Here is a 13165-nt window from a genome sequence, read left to right on the forward strand (position 1 = left end):
TTAGTTTTTACAAATTTCCCCTTACCTTCTATGTCCATAGTAGTAAATTGGTGGCAACTACTCAGTTTGTGATTTTGCTGGCATTGCAAGCGCACTGTCTTTGAATTTTCGACTACTGTCTCCTTGTTATGCAAAACTCTTTTTGCAGTTGGTGTGGGTTGTTGGCGATTACTGTTGGCATTATTTTGACGGAATCCGGATGCAATCGGCCAGACTGTGTCCAACCTGTAAGCATGAAAAACATAAACGATTAATTTTTACAAATTTCCACTTACCTTCTATGTCCATAGTAGTAAATTGGTGGCAACTACTCAGTTTGTGATTTTGCTGGCATTGCAAGCACACTGTCTTTGAATTTTCGACTTCTGTCTCCTTGTTATGCAAAACTCTTTTTGCAGTTGGAGTGAGTTGTTGGCGATTACTGTTGGCATTATTTTGACGGAATCCCGATGGAGTCGACGGTGGTCCAAAACGTTGCGCGTTTGGTACGTGAGTTGGCATGAGACTAACAACCATTGCGATCTCACTAACCCATAACGAAAATGTTTCTACAGTAGGAAATGGCGAAACGTTAGCGGCAAACTTCGTCCACTCGTACTGTTTTGATGACGGCATTTTGGCTACAAGCTGATCCAACAATATAGTGTTCAAGAGGTGGTGTTCACATTTTGCGGACTTAAAAAATGCGACCATGTTGCGCACTCGATTTGAAAAACTCAGTACAGGTTCAAGGCGATTTTCGTAAATGATTGGCAAATTCTTTACTTTTTCCAATTGTACTCTATTTCGAAGTTCTTGGATTTCATTTTGACCACGGCTTGTTTCTAGTCGAAGTTCTTCCACAGACTCGCGTAAGCGTGAAATGCTTAGTAGCAATGTATTCAATTGCGTTTCAGATAGATTGCCTTGTAGCGGCGGTGATTGTGCGTCTGCTGGTCTTCCGTTGTCAGGCATATTTACGATAGTTGTGTTTAATTCTTCAGAACTACGGTCGCTGTTTTCCTCAAATTCCGTGCAGGCGCGAGCAGAACTTAAATAAAAACTTAATGTCGGTACAGAAATACAAAAACGTTATTTATTTGCTTTTAAATATTGATTAATATTTATTGAAATTGATAATAGATGTAATTTAAGACAAAATGTGATTTCAATGATGATTTTTCTTCTTTTTGCCGATTTGCTTTTCCGCGCCGATTTGTTTTATTTAAGGTGTTTTACTCGCGTCCATTTCTCAACTGATTCGTTTTTAAATGTTCGTCGTGGATGTTGCCAGGGGTGTTGCAAGTTGCTAAGTTGCCACTCTGTTTTGGTGATTGAATTGTGGATAGGGTTGCCGACAAGTATCCTATTTTGAATGAGATATGAAGAATAAATGCATTATAATGGCATTCAAAAATGATTCAAAAATCTCAACCAAAACGATTGAAATATATTCACGAATATGATCAGAAAATTACTGTGAAAAGCAGTCAAATATTACTCTAAAACTATTAAAGCTCAATTTTACAATGATATCAAATATGAATAAAAAGCGTTTCGAAATAGGAATCATAAATGATTATTCAAGAATAATCACATTTATGGTACATTTTTCTCCCGACGATACGTTAATTTTCGAACAGAAAATGCTTTTAAATTTGAACGTTTTTAATCATATTGGGGTATGATATTTAAATATTTTTTGATCAAAATTTTCAAAAAATGCTGGCTGGGTAGATATATAGATGTTGAAAGACTGAAACTAAAAAATGTTTTTAACTGCAGCAGATTACTAAACGTCCAAAATGCACAACAGCCAAACTCAACAATGCAGTCAAACTTTAGGTGTTAAAATAATTTAAGTTTGTACGGCAGCCATAGTTCTGAAAAATTCCATTTGTAGGGAAGGTGCCACGCCCCCTTTTTCCCAATTCCACATTTTTTTGGTGGTGTTAGGGATTGGCCTCATATAACTCCTTACTGAATTTCAATGTTCTGGCATGTATACCTTCAAAGTTATGCAGTACCAAAGATTCCATTTGTATGAACTTGCCACTTTTATATATCGAAATTATTTTCAGCCTAAAACCTTCCCGTTCATCGAATGAACCTATAACCAAAATTTGGTGATGATTGAAGTGTGGGAAATACGTTTCCATAGCGAACATACACATAGAATTTGATTTATATATATATATAGATAATTTAACATGGCGGCCACCGTGGTGTGATGGTAGCGTGCTCCGCCTATCACACCGTATGCCCCGGGTTCGCACCCCGGGCAAAGCAACATCAAAAATTTTAGAAATAAGGTTTTTCAATTAGAAGAAAATTTTTCTAAGCGGGGTCGTCCCTCGGCAGTGTTTGGCAAGCGCTCCGGGTGTATTTTTGCCATGAAAAGCTCTCAGTGAAAACTCATCTGCCTTGCAGATGCCGTTCGGAGTCGGCATGAAACATGTAGGTCCCGTCCGGCCAATTTGTAGGGAAAATCAAGAGGAGCACGACGCAAAGTGGAAGAGAAGCTCGGCCTTAGATCTCTTCGGAGGTTATCGCGCCTTACATTTATTTATTTTTTTAATTTAACATGAGTAGGTATGATATTTTGGCTTTAAGTGAAACTTGGTTAAATGAAAAATTTTGGTCAAATAAATATATTGATAACTATTGTCACGAGTTTTGGGAAATTCCTGATAATTATGCACCTTCTGCTGACGTTCGAATCGATGAACTTTTGAATAAATAACTTCAATATTCAGTATTGCAAAATGGTTTTTATTTAGACTACTTTGGGAGTAGTACTTCACAATCACAATGATACTTCACTAATAGCGTGCTTAAATGAAACTGAAAGCTGATTCCTCAGCATAACCAAGTATGAGATACAACTGTTCCAGAAGGCATGTTCGTGAAATATGTAGACCTTAGGAGAAATACACGAACGAGGCAACAAAAACTAAACAAAAGCAGCCCACGCTAAGGAATAATAAATCAGTTTGATTTTAAAACGCTATACGTGAAGAACGCGAGTATTGTAAAGTAGTGTAAATAAAGAACATCTAGCCTTACTGAATATTTAAATGATTTATTCGACAGTTCAGAGATTCGAACGTTAGCAGAAGGTGCAAAATAAACGGAATTTCCCAATATTCGTTAAAATATTTAACATATACGTAAGCATCACCTAAGAGCAGAAGTTATTACTCACATATATACACGCATATAATTAGAAGACAAACGTAAATATCAGACACAGAAATGAGAAATAAATAAGCAGCTGCTCGAGAAGACTGTTGTTGAAAAGTCTAGACCCTAGGCGTGTAGGGTTATGTTATTTTAATTTATGATGTTAATATTAGTTAGATTTATATTTAACTTTATATAAATCTACTTTGAAGAAATTGAATGAATTGTTCTTGTTAATTTTTTTATATTTCAATTTTGAAATTATAATAATCAAAAATTTTCATTCCATAAAAATTCTTTAAAAAGAGGCGCGAGCATACTTTCGGGCGTTCTGCTATAAAAATAGTTTATAATAAAATTGTAACCAAAAATAAATAGTGGTGTGTTTATTGTAAATGGACTTAAACCCACAAATTGGTGTATCTATTTTAAGTGACCTAAAACCCACAATTGGCGCTCAGCCAGTCTTTTAAAAAGCTTATAACAGCAGAAACGTTCCAAAACGTAATTGAACTTCAATTGCCTTTACAAGATAATAATTTAGGATCGCGGGTTCGAATCGAGCTCAAGGCCTAACAATAATTTTTTATCATTAAAACGTTGCCGATGAAGGAATTTAGCAGTTCCCGAAATGGATCTATACAACGAGCTTTGGCAGTTGTCTAAAATTTTTTCTTTCTTCTATTCTAATTTAAAAATTTTTTCAATTAAGAAAAAATTTATCATAACAATAATAATGATAAAAAATTATTGTTAGGCCATGAGCTCGATTCGAACCCGCGATCTTAAAATCAGTAGGCCGATATAACAACAAAAATTGATAATAATTTAGAATAAAATCAATTAATTAGATTCAATTTATTTATAAAAATTTTATTGTGATTTTTATATAAAATTTCAAAATGTCCGTCGCCAATCACAATGGCAGAGTGACCCTCGTTCTTTTGAGGCTACAGCAATCGCTGCTACAACAAAATGTCAGTTTGGAGTACAGCAACATCTGGAATAGAGAATGCATTGAATGCATAATAACAGCAACAAATCAAGGCAATCCATTGCATAAGCAGCAATAATATACAGATTGGTAATGTGGTAGTAGTGGTTCAAACAATAACAGCAACAATCAAACCTATAGCCAGACATTGACTTGTTGAGCAGTCAGCACCGCATCATAAAGAACTAAATTAGAGCTTCGTTAGCCATCTGTACCCAGTGAGCCGAGTCAAGCAGAATTCCAATTTTTCTTGTCACACACGGAAACAAAAAAAGGAAAAAAAAAACCGAAAGCGCGTCTGTTACTTTTGAGCGCTCCACGTAGCATCCTTACATATAAATTTAATTCATAAAAGGATCGCGCGTTGTAAGGCGTACAGCAGTACAGCTGAAATACTTTATTTCACCCACCGATCCAGTAATGTTAAAACTGATATACATAGATCAAGATCCAGACGACAAATTAAATTGCGCTCCTCCGCAGAAGGATCAAATCCCTGCTAGACAGAGCTGACGGAAACTCCAACACATTAACAGAATTTTCGACATCACTAACACACTCGCATAAATTTTTCTTGTGTTCCTCTTTCTTTTGACATTTCTTACCAAAAGAAGAAGAAGAACGCGCGTCATTCGACAAATTAAAACGTTTATTGCACATTTTGACAAAATGTATTTATTTATTTTTCATTTATTTCACCAGCAGCGGAAATATCTACATAGCTAAATTTGTAAAACAGTATAGCCGATACTTGTGATAAAAACGACTGTAACATGGACCCTGAACAAGATGAAGAATGGTATTTGCGTCCTCTAAGTGACCCAAGGACAACGTGAGTGCTCTTTTTTTATTTTATACTTACATATTTCTTTTGTTGCTTCTTCCTCAAGTAATGCTCCTGTGCAAAGCGCCCCCGTTGCGGTTAATACTGAGTTGCAGGGGTTGCGCCTCTCCGAAGCATCGCAAAAGCTGAAAATGGAGACTGCGTACAATACATAACCCAGATTTGTATCGCAAATATATGCGAATACCTCTAGATCCGTTGAACTGTTAAATAATGACATTAGTAAAGAACATATGCTGGAGATGCGTAATGATGAAAAATCTGCATTGGAGTCTATTTATGATAAAGTTTTCGGGGAAAAGAAGAAAAATATAGTCTGGAGTATGAAATTGAAAATTGATCACTTATTGATACACAGCCCAATGGAGCGACGCAAACAAATGAATTTGGCAGCTGAGGCAACGAAGCCAAAAGCGAAACCAAAAGTTATTGGTAAAGCACGTTGTCGTTGATCGTGATGGCACTTGTAGATTTGGTCCAAAATGCCATTTTGCACATTTGGCTTCAGCACAGGCTGACAACGATGAGCTACGTAAAAACCCAGAACGTGTTTTACAATGATAACAATTTCAACCCCATCCAGTTATTAAATAATTTATTTTTAGGTTTCCTAAATTAGACACGTTTCCCACCTAATTCCAAATATCCTTATGAAGCATCATTCATCTACCTCAAAACAACATGTCACGAAATAAAGAAAAAAAGAGGATGAATTGATGCGTGAGTTGGAATATTCAAATGTTAAATCAGATGCTGCTGTGCCTGGGAAGAGCATAAAAGATGATAAATTATCGTTGGCGTAAATGTGGGGACGTTACAGTGGCGAGTGGAAGTAATGTAGTTTAAGTTTTATTTGCTTGTGATTTTTTATTTAAAAAATTTGAAATATTATACATATCATTCGTTGCGTATTCTTATAGAAAATATTTACTGGGGCTTGTGAAAGTATAATACAAGTTGTTTCGTCCTTCTTCACCTTTACAAAATATTAAAATTTTTTTCACATTCCAATAATCCATCTCGTTTTTACTTAGAATTTTCAAAGAAAACTTGTAAAAGTATTTATTTAATGGAGCCAATGAAAATCAATCCAGAATTGGTAGTCTCTGCTTAAATATATTGTGGAGAGTGAGAATAATTGGCACAATTCTAATATTCCTACCAGTTCTGCAGGAGATACAAGCGATACACGAAGCTCTCGCAAATAGTGTGATCATATAACATTATTCCACTATTATTTTTTATTCAGTACAGGAGCGGTAACTTCATTGTCATACCACTTCACTCATCGCTTACCAGCGAAAAAAAATCTGCTATTTTCCGTCCTGCACCAAATGGCAAACGACCAAAACCAGAAAACGGCGCGAATAGTTAAGATATTTTAAACCTAGTGTATAATTTATAAGACTTCAATTAGTTTATATCAATAGCTCTATTATATTATGTTTACAGCAGCGAACACGACAATAGCAGTGACAATTTTTATCAAATTTTGTAAACTAAGTTCTTTTTGTTTTTGATAATGTATAAAAAAATGCCAGGAATTTCGTAACTGAAACTATTCCAACCAACCTCAAAAACCAACAATTCGAAATTTCGAGAAAATGTCACTTAAATTTTGAACATTTTATTTATAGTTTTCGAAATTTTTTTTTAGTTTTAAAGACCAATCAATTTAAGTATAAGTTATACATCTATAAAGTTAGTATTGATTCTTGATAATTTATTTTCTTCCAAACGACGGGCTTATAGTTTTATTTATTTTATTTTTCATAATTTTTTGGGAAATTATGTTTACTAAATTTTATAAAAACTGCCACTGCTATTTTCGTGATCGCTAATCTATATTATATGTTGCATTATATATATATCCACATTTCCTAAAAGAGCAGTCGTAACTGAAATGTTGGTTAAAAACTTCGTACATACATTTATTTCTCAGCATAATTCCGCTAGCAACGGCTTTTTAGAAAACTTTAAAGAAAGTTACGACAGTTCTGCGAACAGAAAATAGTAGTTTCGATTTGAATTAAATTTCGTAAATTATTTCCGATATTTTATGTAATAGCCTTATTGTGCGGTGCCACGCCCATTTTTAAAAAATTTTTCAAATTTTTATCAAGAATCTCAATATCAGTCCACACGTCAAATTTCAACATTCTAGGTATATTATTTACTAATCAGGTTTTTCGTGTTTTCCAAAATGCTATATATATAAAAAGTGGGCGTGGTTATCATCCGATTTCGCTCATTTTCAATACCAATCTATTCTGGGTCCAGGTAAGCTAGTGTATTTGGCGATATCTCAATATTTACTCAAGTTATCGTGTTAACGGGCAGACGGACGGGCGGACATGGCTCAATCAAATTTTTTTTCGACACTGATGATTTTGATATATGGAAGTCTATATCTATCTCGATTCCTTTATACCTGTACAACCAACCGTTACCCAATCAAAGTTAATATACTCTGTGTGCAAAGCACTCTGAGTATAAAAATATTACGCAGGAGACTACTAAATATGAATATGTCATAACTTCACTTCCGCAGGAGATCATTATGACAATTCTAGATTTTATTCAGAACACACCCGAAAATAATAAATTCTCCGCTTTAAAGAAAATTTTAATAGAGAGGCATTCTTTAAGTGAAAATTCCAAATTGGACAAAGCTTTATCTGACTCAGAAATGGGAGATCGCAAACCCTCTGAGTTTTATCGGTCTCTGGTATTTCTTTCTGGTACCAGTTTCAGCCAAGAGGTCCTTAAAAAATGATGGATAAGAAAGCTTCCTAACGATATCAATGAACTTATGAAGTTAGCAGATAATGTGTGGGAAGTTATTAGCAAGAATGAAATAGCTTCCGTGAGCAGTTTTCAAAATTCTAAAAGCGATAACGCAATCATAACTAGTTTGGTTCAGACAAATAACGTTATTTGTAAAAATTTTGAAAAATTATCCTTAGAAGTTTGTGAAATTAGAAAAGAGATGAATCAGAATTTTTCCAGATCCTGGTCTATAGGTAGAAATACATTAGATACCAATCAAAATCCCGAGATGATCCTAATTGCAGATATCATTTAAAATCCGGAAGTAAGGCTAGGAGATGTGAACAGTAATGTGCTTTTTTCAAAAAGTAGTTCAACAAACTAAAGTCTTCCGTTGTTCCAGCGAAGAATAACGAAAACTTAGAAGTTTCAACGCGTCGCTTGTTTATACTTATTTGACAAAGATAATGAACTTAATTTTCTTATCGATAGTGGGCAGAAATTTCAGTCTTGCCGGTTTCAAAATTTGCATGTAGTAAGAAATCTGACATAATTTTAACAGTCGCTAATGGTACAACAATTTCAACTTACGGTACAAAACTTTTAAATATAAATTTAAATTTACGGCCCGAATTTCCATTTAAGTTTTTAATTGCGGATATTGCTAAACCAATCATAGGTGCGGATTTTTTATGTAAATATGGGATATTGGTTGATATTAAAAACAAACGTTTAGTTGATCCGTTGACTAGTCTTTCTGTAAATACTATAATATCGCGGTTATGCAACGTCCCTCTTGCCAAATTTTTTTCTGTTGATAATCAATATACAATGTTATTGAAAGAATTTCCATCAGATTATATGAAGCCAGTTAAGCATGCTACGGTAGACAGATTTGTAATTGAAGGAAGTCTTCCTTTTTCTAAGCCCAGGCGCTTAGATCCTCTAAATTCAAAGTGGCAAAGGCAGAGTTCGATTTTTTGTTAAAATCTGGAATTTGGAAGCAATCAGATTCATCCGTAGCATCTCCTCTTCATCTAGTACGCAAGAAGGACGTTAATGATTGGCGTCCTTGAACGTAGCAAAAACGTGTTTTTCAAAATTGATTTAGAAAAGCGTATCATCATATACCAATGGCCAAAGAAAACATATATAACAAGTAAGGAAGGTTAAGTTCGGGTGTAACCGAACATTACATACTCCGTTGAGAGCTATGGTGACAACATAAAAGAAAATAACCATGTAGGAAAATGAACCGAGGGTAATCCTGGAATGTGTTTGTATGACATGTGTATCAAATGAAAGGTATTAAAGAGTATTTTATGAGGAAGTGGGCCATAGTTCTATAGGTGGACGCCATTTAGGGATATCGCCATAAAGGTGGATCAGGGTTGACTCTAGAATTTGTTTGTACGATATGGGTATCAAACGAAAGGTGTTAATAAATATTTTAAAAGGGAGTGATCCTTAGTTCTATAGGTGGACGCCTTTTCGAGATACCGCCATAAAGGTTGACCAGGGGTGACTAGACTGCGTTTGTACAATATGGGTATCAACGAAAGGTGTTAATGAGTATTTTAAAAGGGCGTGGGTCTTAGTTCTATAGGTGGACGCCTTTTCGAGATATCGCCATTAAGGTGGACCAGGGGTGACTCTATAATGTGCTTGTACGATATGGGTATCAAATTAAAGGTATTAATGAGGGTTTTAAAAGGGAGTGGTGGTAGTTGTATAGGTGGTCGCCTTTTCGAGATATCGCCATTAAGGTGGACCAGGGGTGACTCTAGAATGTCTTTGTACAATATGGGTATCAAACGAAAGGTGTTAATGAGTATTTCAAAAGGGCGTGGGGTTTAGTTTTATAGGTGGTCGCCTTTTCGAGATATCGGCATAAAGGTGGACCAGGGGTGACTCTAGAATGCGTTTGTACAATATGGATATCAACGAAAGGTGTTAATGAGTATTTTAAAAGGGCGTGGGTCTTAGTTCTATAGGTGGACGCCTTTTCGAGATATCGCCATAAAGGTGGACCAGGGGTGACTCTAGAATGTGTTTGTACAATATGGGTATCAAACAAAAGGTGTTAATGAGTATTTTAAAAGGGAGTGGTGGTAGTTGTATAGGTGGTCGCCTTTTCGAGATATCGCCATAAAGGTGGACCAGGGGTGACTCTAAAATGTGTTTGTACAATATGGGTATCAAACGAAAGGTGTTAATGAGTATTTCAAAAGGGCGTGGGGTTTAGTTCTATAGGTGGGCGCCTTTTCGAGATACCGCCATAAAGGTGGACCAGAGGTGACTCCAGAATGCGTTTCTACAATATGGGTATCAAACGAAAGGTGTTAATGAGTATTTCAAAAGGGCGTGGGGTTTAGTTCTATAGGTGGACGCCTTTTCGAGATATCGCCATTAAGATGGACCAGGGGTGACTCTAGAATGTGTTTGTACGATATGGGTATCAAATTAAAGGTATTAATGAGGGTTTTAAAAGGGAGTGGTGGTAGTTGTATAGGTGGTCGCCTTTTCGAGATATCGGCATAAAGGTGGACCAGGGGTGACTCTAGAATGCGTTTGTACGATATGGGTATCAAATTAAAGGTATTAATGAGGGTTTTCAAAGGGAGTGGTGGTAGTTGTATAGGTGGTCGACTTTTCGATATATCGGCATAAAGGTGGACCAGGGGTGACTCTAGAATGGGTTTGTACAATATGGGTATCAAACGAGAGGTGTTAATGAGTATTTTAAAAGGGCGTGGGTCTTAGTTCTATAGGTGGATGCCTTTTCGAGATATCGCCATAAAGGTGGACCAGAGGTGAATCGAGAATGTGTTTGTACGATATGGGTATCAAATTAAAGGTATTAATGAGGGTTTTAAAAGGGAGTGGTGGTAGTTGTATAGGTGGTCGCCTTTTCGGGATATCGGCATAAAGGTGGACCAGGGGTGACTCTAGAATGGGTTTGTACAATATGGGTATCAAATGAAAGGTGTTAATGAGTATTTTAAAGGGAGTGGGCCTTAGTTCTATAGGTGGACGCCTTTTCGAGATATCGCCATTAAGGTGGACCAGGGGTGACTCTAGAATGTGTTTGTACGATATGGGTATCAAATGAAAGGTGTTAATGAGTATTTTAAAAGGGCGTGGGTCTTAGTTCTATAGGTGGACACCTTTTCGAGATATCGCCATTAAGGTGGACCAGGGGTGACTCTAGAATGTGTTTGTACGATATGGGTATCAAATTAAAGGTATTAATGAGGGTTTTAAAAGGGAGTGGTGGTAGTTGTATAGGTGGTCGCCTTTTCGATATATCGGCATAAAGGTGGACCAGGGGTGACTCTAGAATGGGTTTGTACAATATGGGTATCAAACGAGAGGTGTTAATGAGTATTTTAAAAGGGCGTGGGTCTTAGTTCTATAGGTGGATGCCTTTTCGAGATATCGCCATAAAGGTGGACCAGAGGTGACTCTAGAATGTGTTTGTACGATATGGGTATCAAATTAAAGGTATTAATGAGGGTTTTAAAAGGGAGTGGTGGTAGTTGTATAGGTGGTCGCCTTTTCGGGATATCGGCATAAAGGTGGACCAGGGGTGACTCTAGAATGCGTTTGTACAATATGGGTATCAAACGAGAGGTGTTAATGAGTATTTTAAAAGGGCGTGGGTCTTAGTTCTATAGGTGGATGCCTTTTCGAGATATCGCCATAAAGGTGGACCAGAGGTGAATCTAGAATGTGTTTGTACGATATGGGTATCAAATTAAAGGTATTAATGAGGGTTTTAAAAGAGAGTGGTGGTAGTTGTATAGGTGGTCGCCTTTTCGGTATATCGGCATAAAGGTGGACCAGGGGTGACTCTAGAATGCGTTTGTACAATATGGGTAACAAATGAAAGGTGTTAATGAGTATTTTAAAGGGAGTGGGCCTTAGTTCTATAGGTGGACGCCTTTTCGAGATATCGCCATAAAGGTGGGCCAGGGGTGACTCTAGAATGTGTTTGTACGATATGGGTATCAAATGAAAGGTGTTAATGAGTATTTTAAAAGGAAGTGATCCTTAGTTCTATAGGTGGACGCCTTTTCGAGATATCGCCATTAAGGTGGACCAGGGGTGACTCTAGAATGTGTTTGTACAATATGGGTATCAAATGAAAGGTGTTAATGAGTATTTTAAAAGGGAGTGGTGGTAGTTGTATAGGTGGTCGCCTTTTCGATATATCGGCATAAAGGTGGACCAGGGGTGACTCTAGAATGGGTTTGTACAATATGGGTATCAAACGAGAGGTGTTAATGAGTATTTTAAAAGGGCGTGGGTCTTAGTTCTATAGGTGGATGCCTTTTCGAGATATCGCCATTAAGGTGGACCAGGGGTGACTCTAGAATGTGTTTGTACGATATGGGTATCAAATTAAAGGTATTAATGAGGGTTTTAAAAGGGAGTGGTGGTAGTTGTATAGGTGGTCGCCTTTTCGATATATCGGCATAAAGGTGGACCAGGGGTGACTCTAGAATGGGTTTGTACAATATGGGTATCAAACGAGAGGTCTTAATGAGTATTTTAAAAGGGCGTGGGTCTTAGTTCTATAGGTGGATGCCTTTTCGAGATATCGCCATAAAGGTGGACCAGAGGTGACTCTAGAATGTGTTTGTACGATATGGGTATCAAATTAAAGGTATTAATGAGGGTTTTAAAAGGGAGTGGTGGTAGTTGTATAGGTGGTCGCCTTTTCGGGATATCGGCATAAAGGTGGACCAGGGGTGACTCTAGAATGCGTTTGTACAATATAGGTATCAAACGAAAGGTGTTAATGAGTATTTTAAAGGGAGTGGGCCTTAGTTCTATAGGTGGTCGCCTTTTTGAGATATCGGCATAAAGGTGGACCAGGGGTGACTCTAGAATGTGTTTGTACGATATGGGTATCAAATTAAAGGTATTAGTGAGGGTTTTAAAAGGGAGTGGTATTAGTTGTATAGGTGGTCGCCTTTTCGGGATATCGGCATAAAGGTGGACCAGGGGTGACTCTAGAATGTGTTTGTACAATATGGGTATCAAACGAAAGGTGTTAATGAGTATTTCAAAAGGGCGTGGGGTTTAGTTCTATAGGTGGACGCCTTTTCGAGATACCGCCATAAAGGTGGACCAGGGGTGACTCTAGAATGTGTTTGTACGATATGGGTATCAAATAAAAGGTGTTAATGAGTATTTTAAAAGGGAGTGATCCTTAGTTCCATAGGTGGACGCCGTTTCGAGATATCGCCATAAAGGTGAACCAGGGGTGACCCTGGAATTTGTTTGTACGATATGGGCATCAAATGGAAGGGGTTAATGAGCATTTTAAAAGGGAGTTTGCCTTAGTTCTATAGGTGGACGCCGTTTCGAGATATCGCCATAAAGGTGAA

The 13165-nt window shown here is 36.9% G+C and overlaps 1 protein-coding gene across 8 annotated transcripts in view; it reads right to left on the minus strand.

Annotated features, from left to right (window-relative positions):
• LOC137244014 (uncharacterized) overlaps positions 1–13165 on the minus strand; it is a 101708-nt gene that overhangs the window by 2388 nt on the left and 86155 nt on the right. For 4 of the 8 annotated variants that reach the window (XM_067772427.1, XM_067772426.1, XM_067772432.1 and 1 more), the window contains 2 exons: positions 276–1345; positions 26–225 (listed from right to left, as the gene is read on the minus strand). In XM_067772427.1, the coding sequence (XP_067628528.1) occupies positions 113–225; positions 276–954 (792 nt within the window). In that variant the 5' untranslated portion in view covers positions 955–1345 and the 3' untranslated portion in view covers positions 26–112. Of the gene's footprint in view, positions 1–25; positions 226–275; positions 1346–5018; positions 5126–5187; positions 5273–13165 lie in introns of those variants that run through there. The other 4 variants (XM_067772430.1, XM_067772428.1, XM_067772431.1 and 1 more) reach the window with 2 other exon arrangements.

Source organism: Eurosta solidaginis, chromosome 3 (assembly GCF_040869045.1).
Source record: "Eurosta solidaginis isolate ZX-2024a chromosome 3, ASM4086904v1, whole genome shotgun sequence".
In the NCBI taxonomy this organism is placed as follows: domain Eukaryota; kingdom Metazoa; phylum Arthropoda; class Insecta; order Diptera; family Tephritidae; genus Eurosta; species Eurosta solidaginis.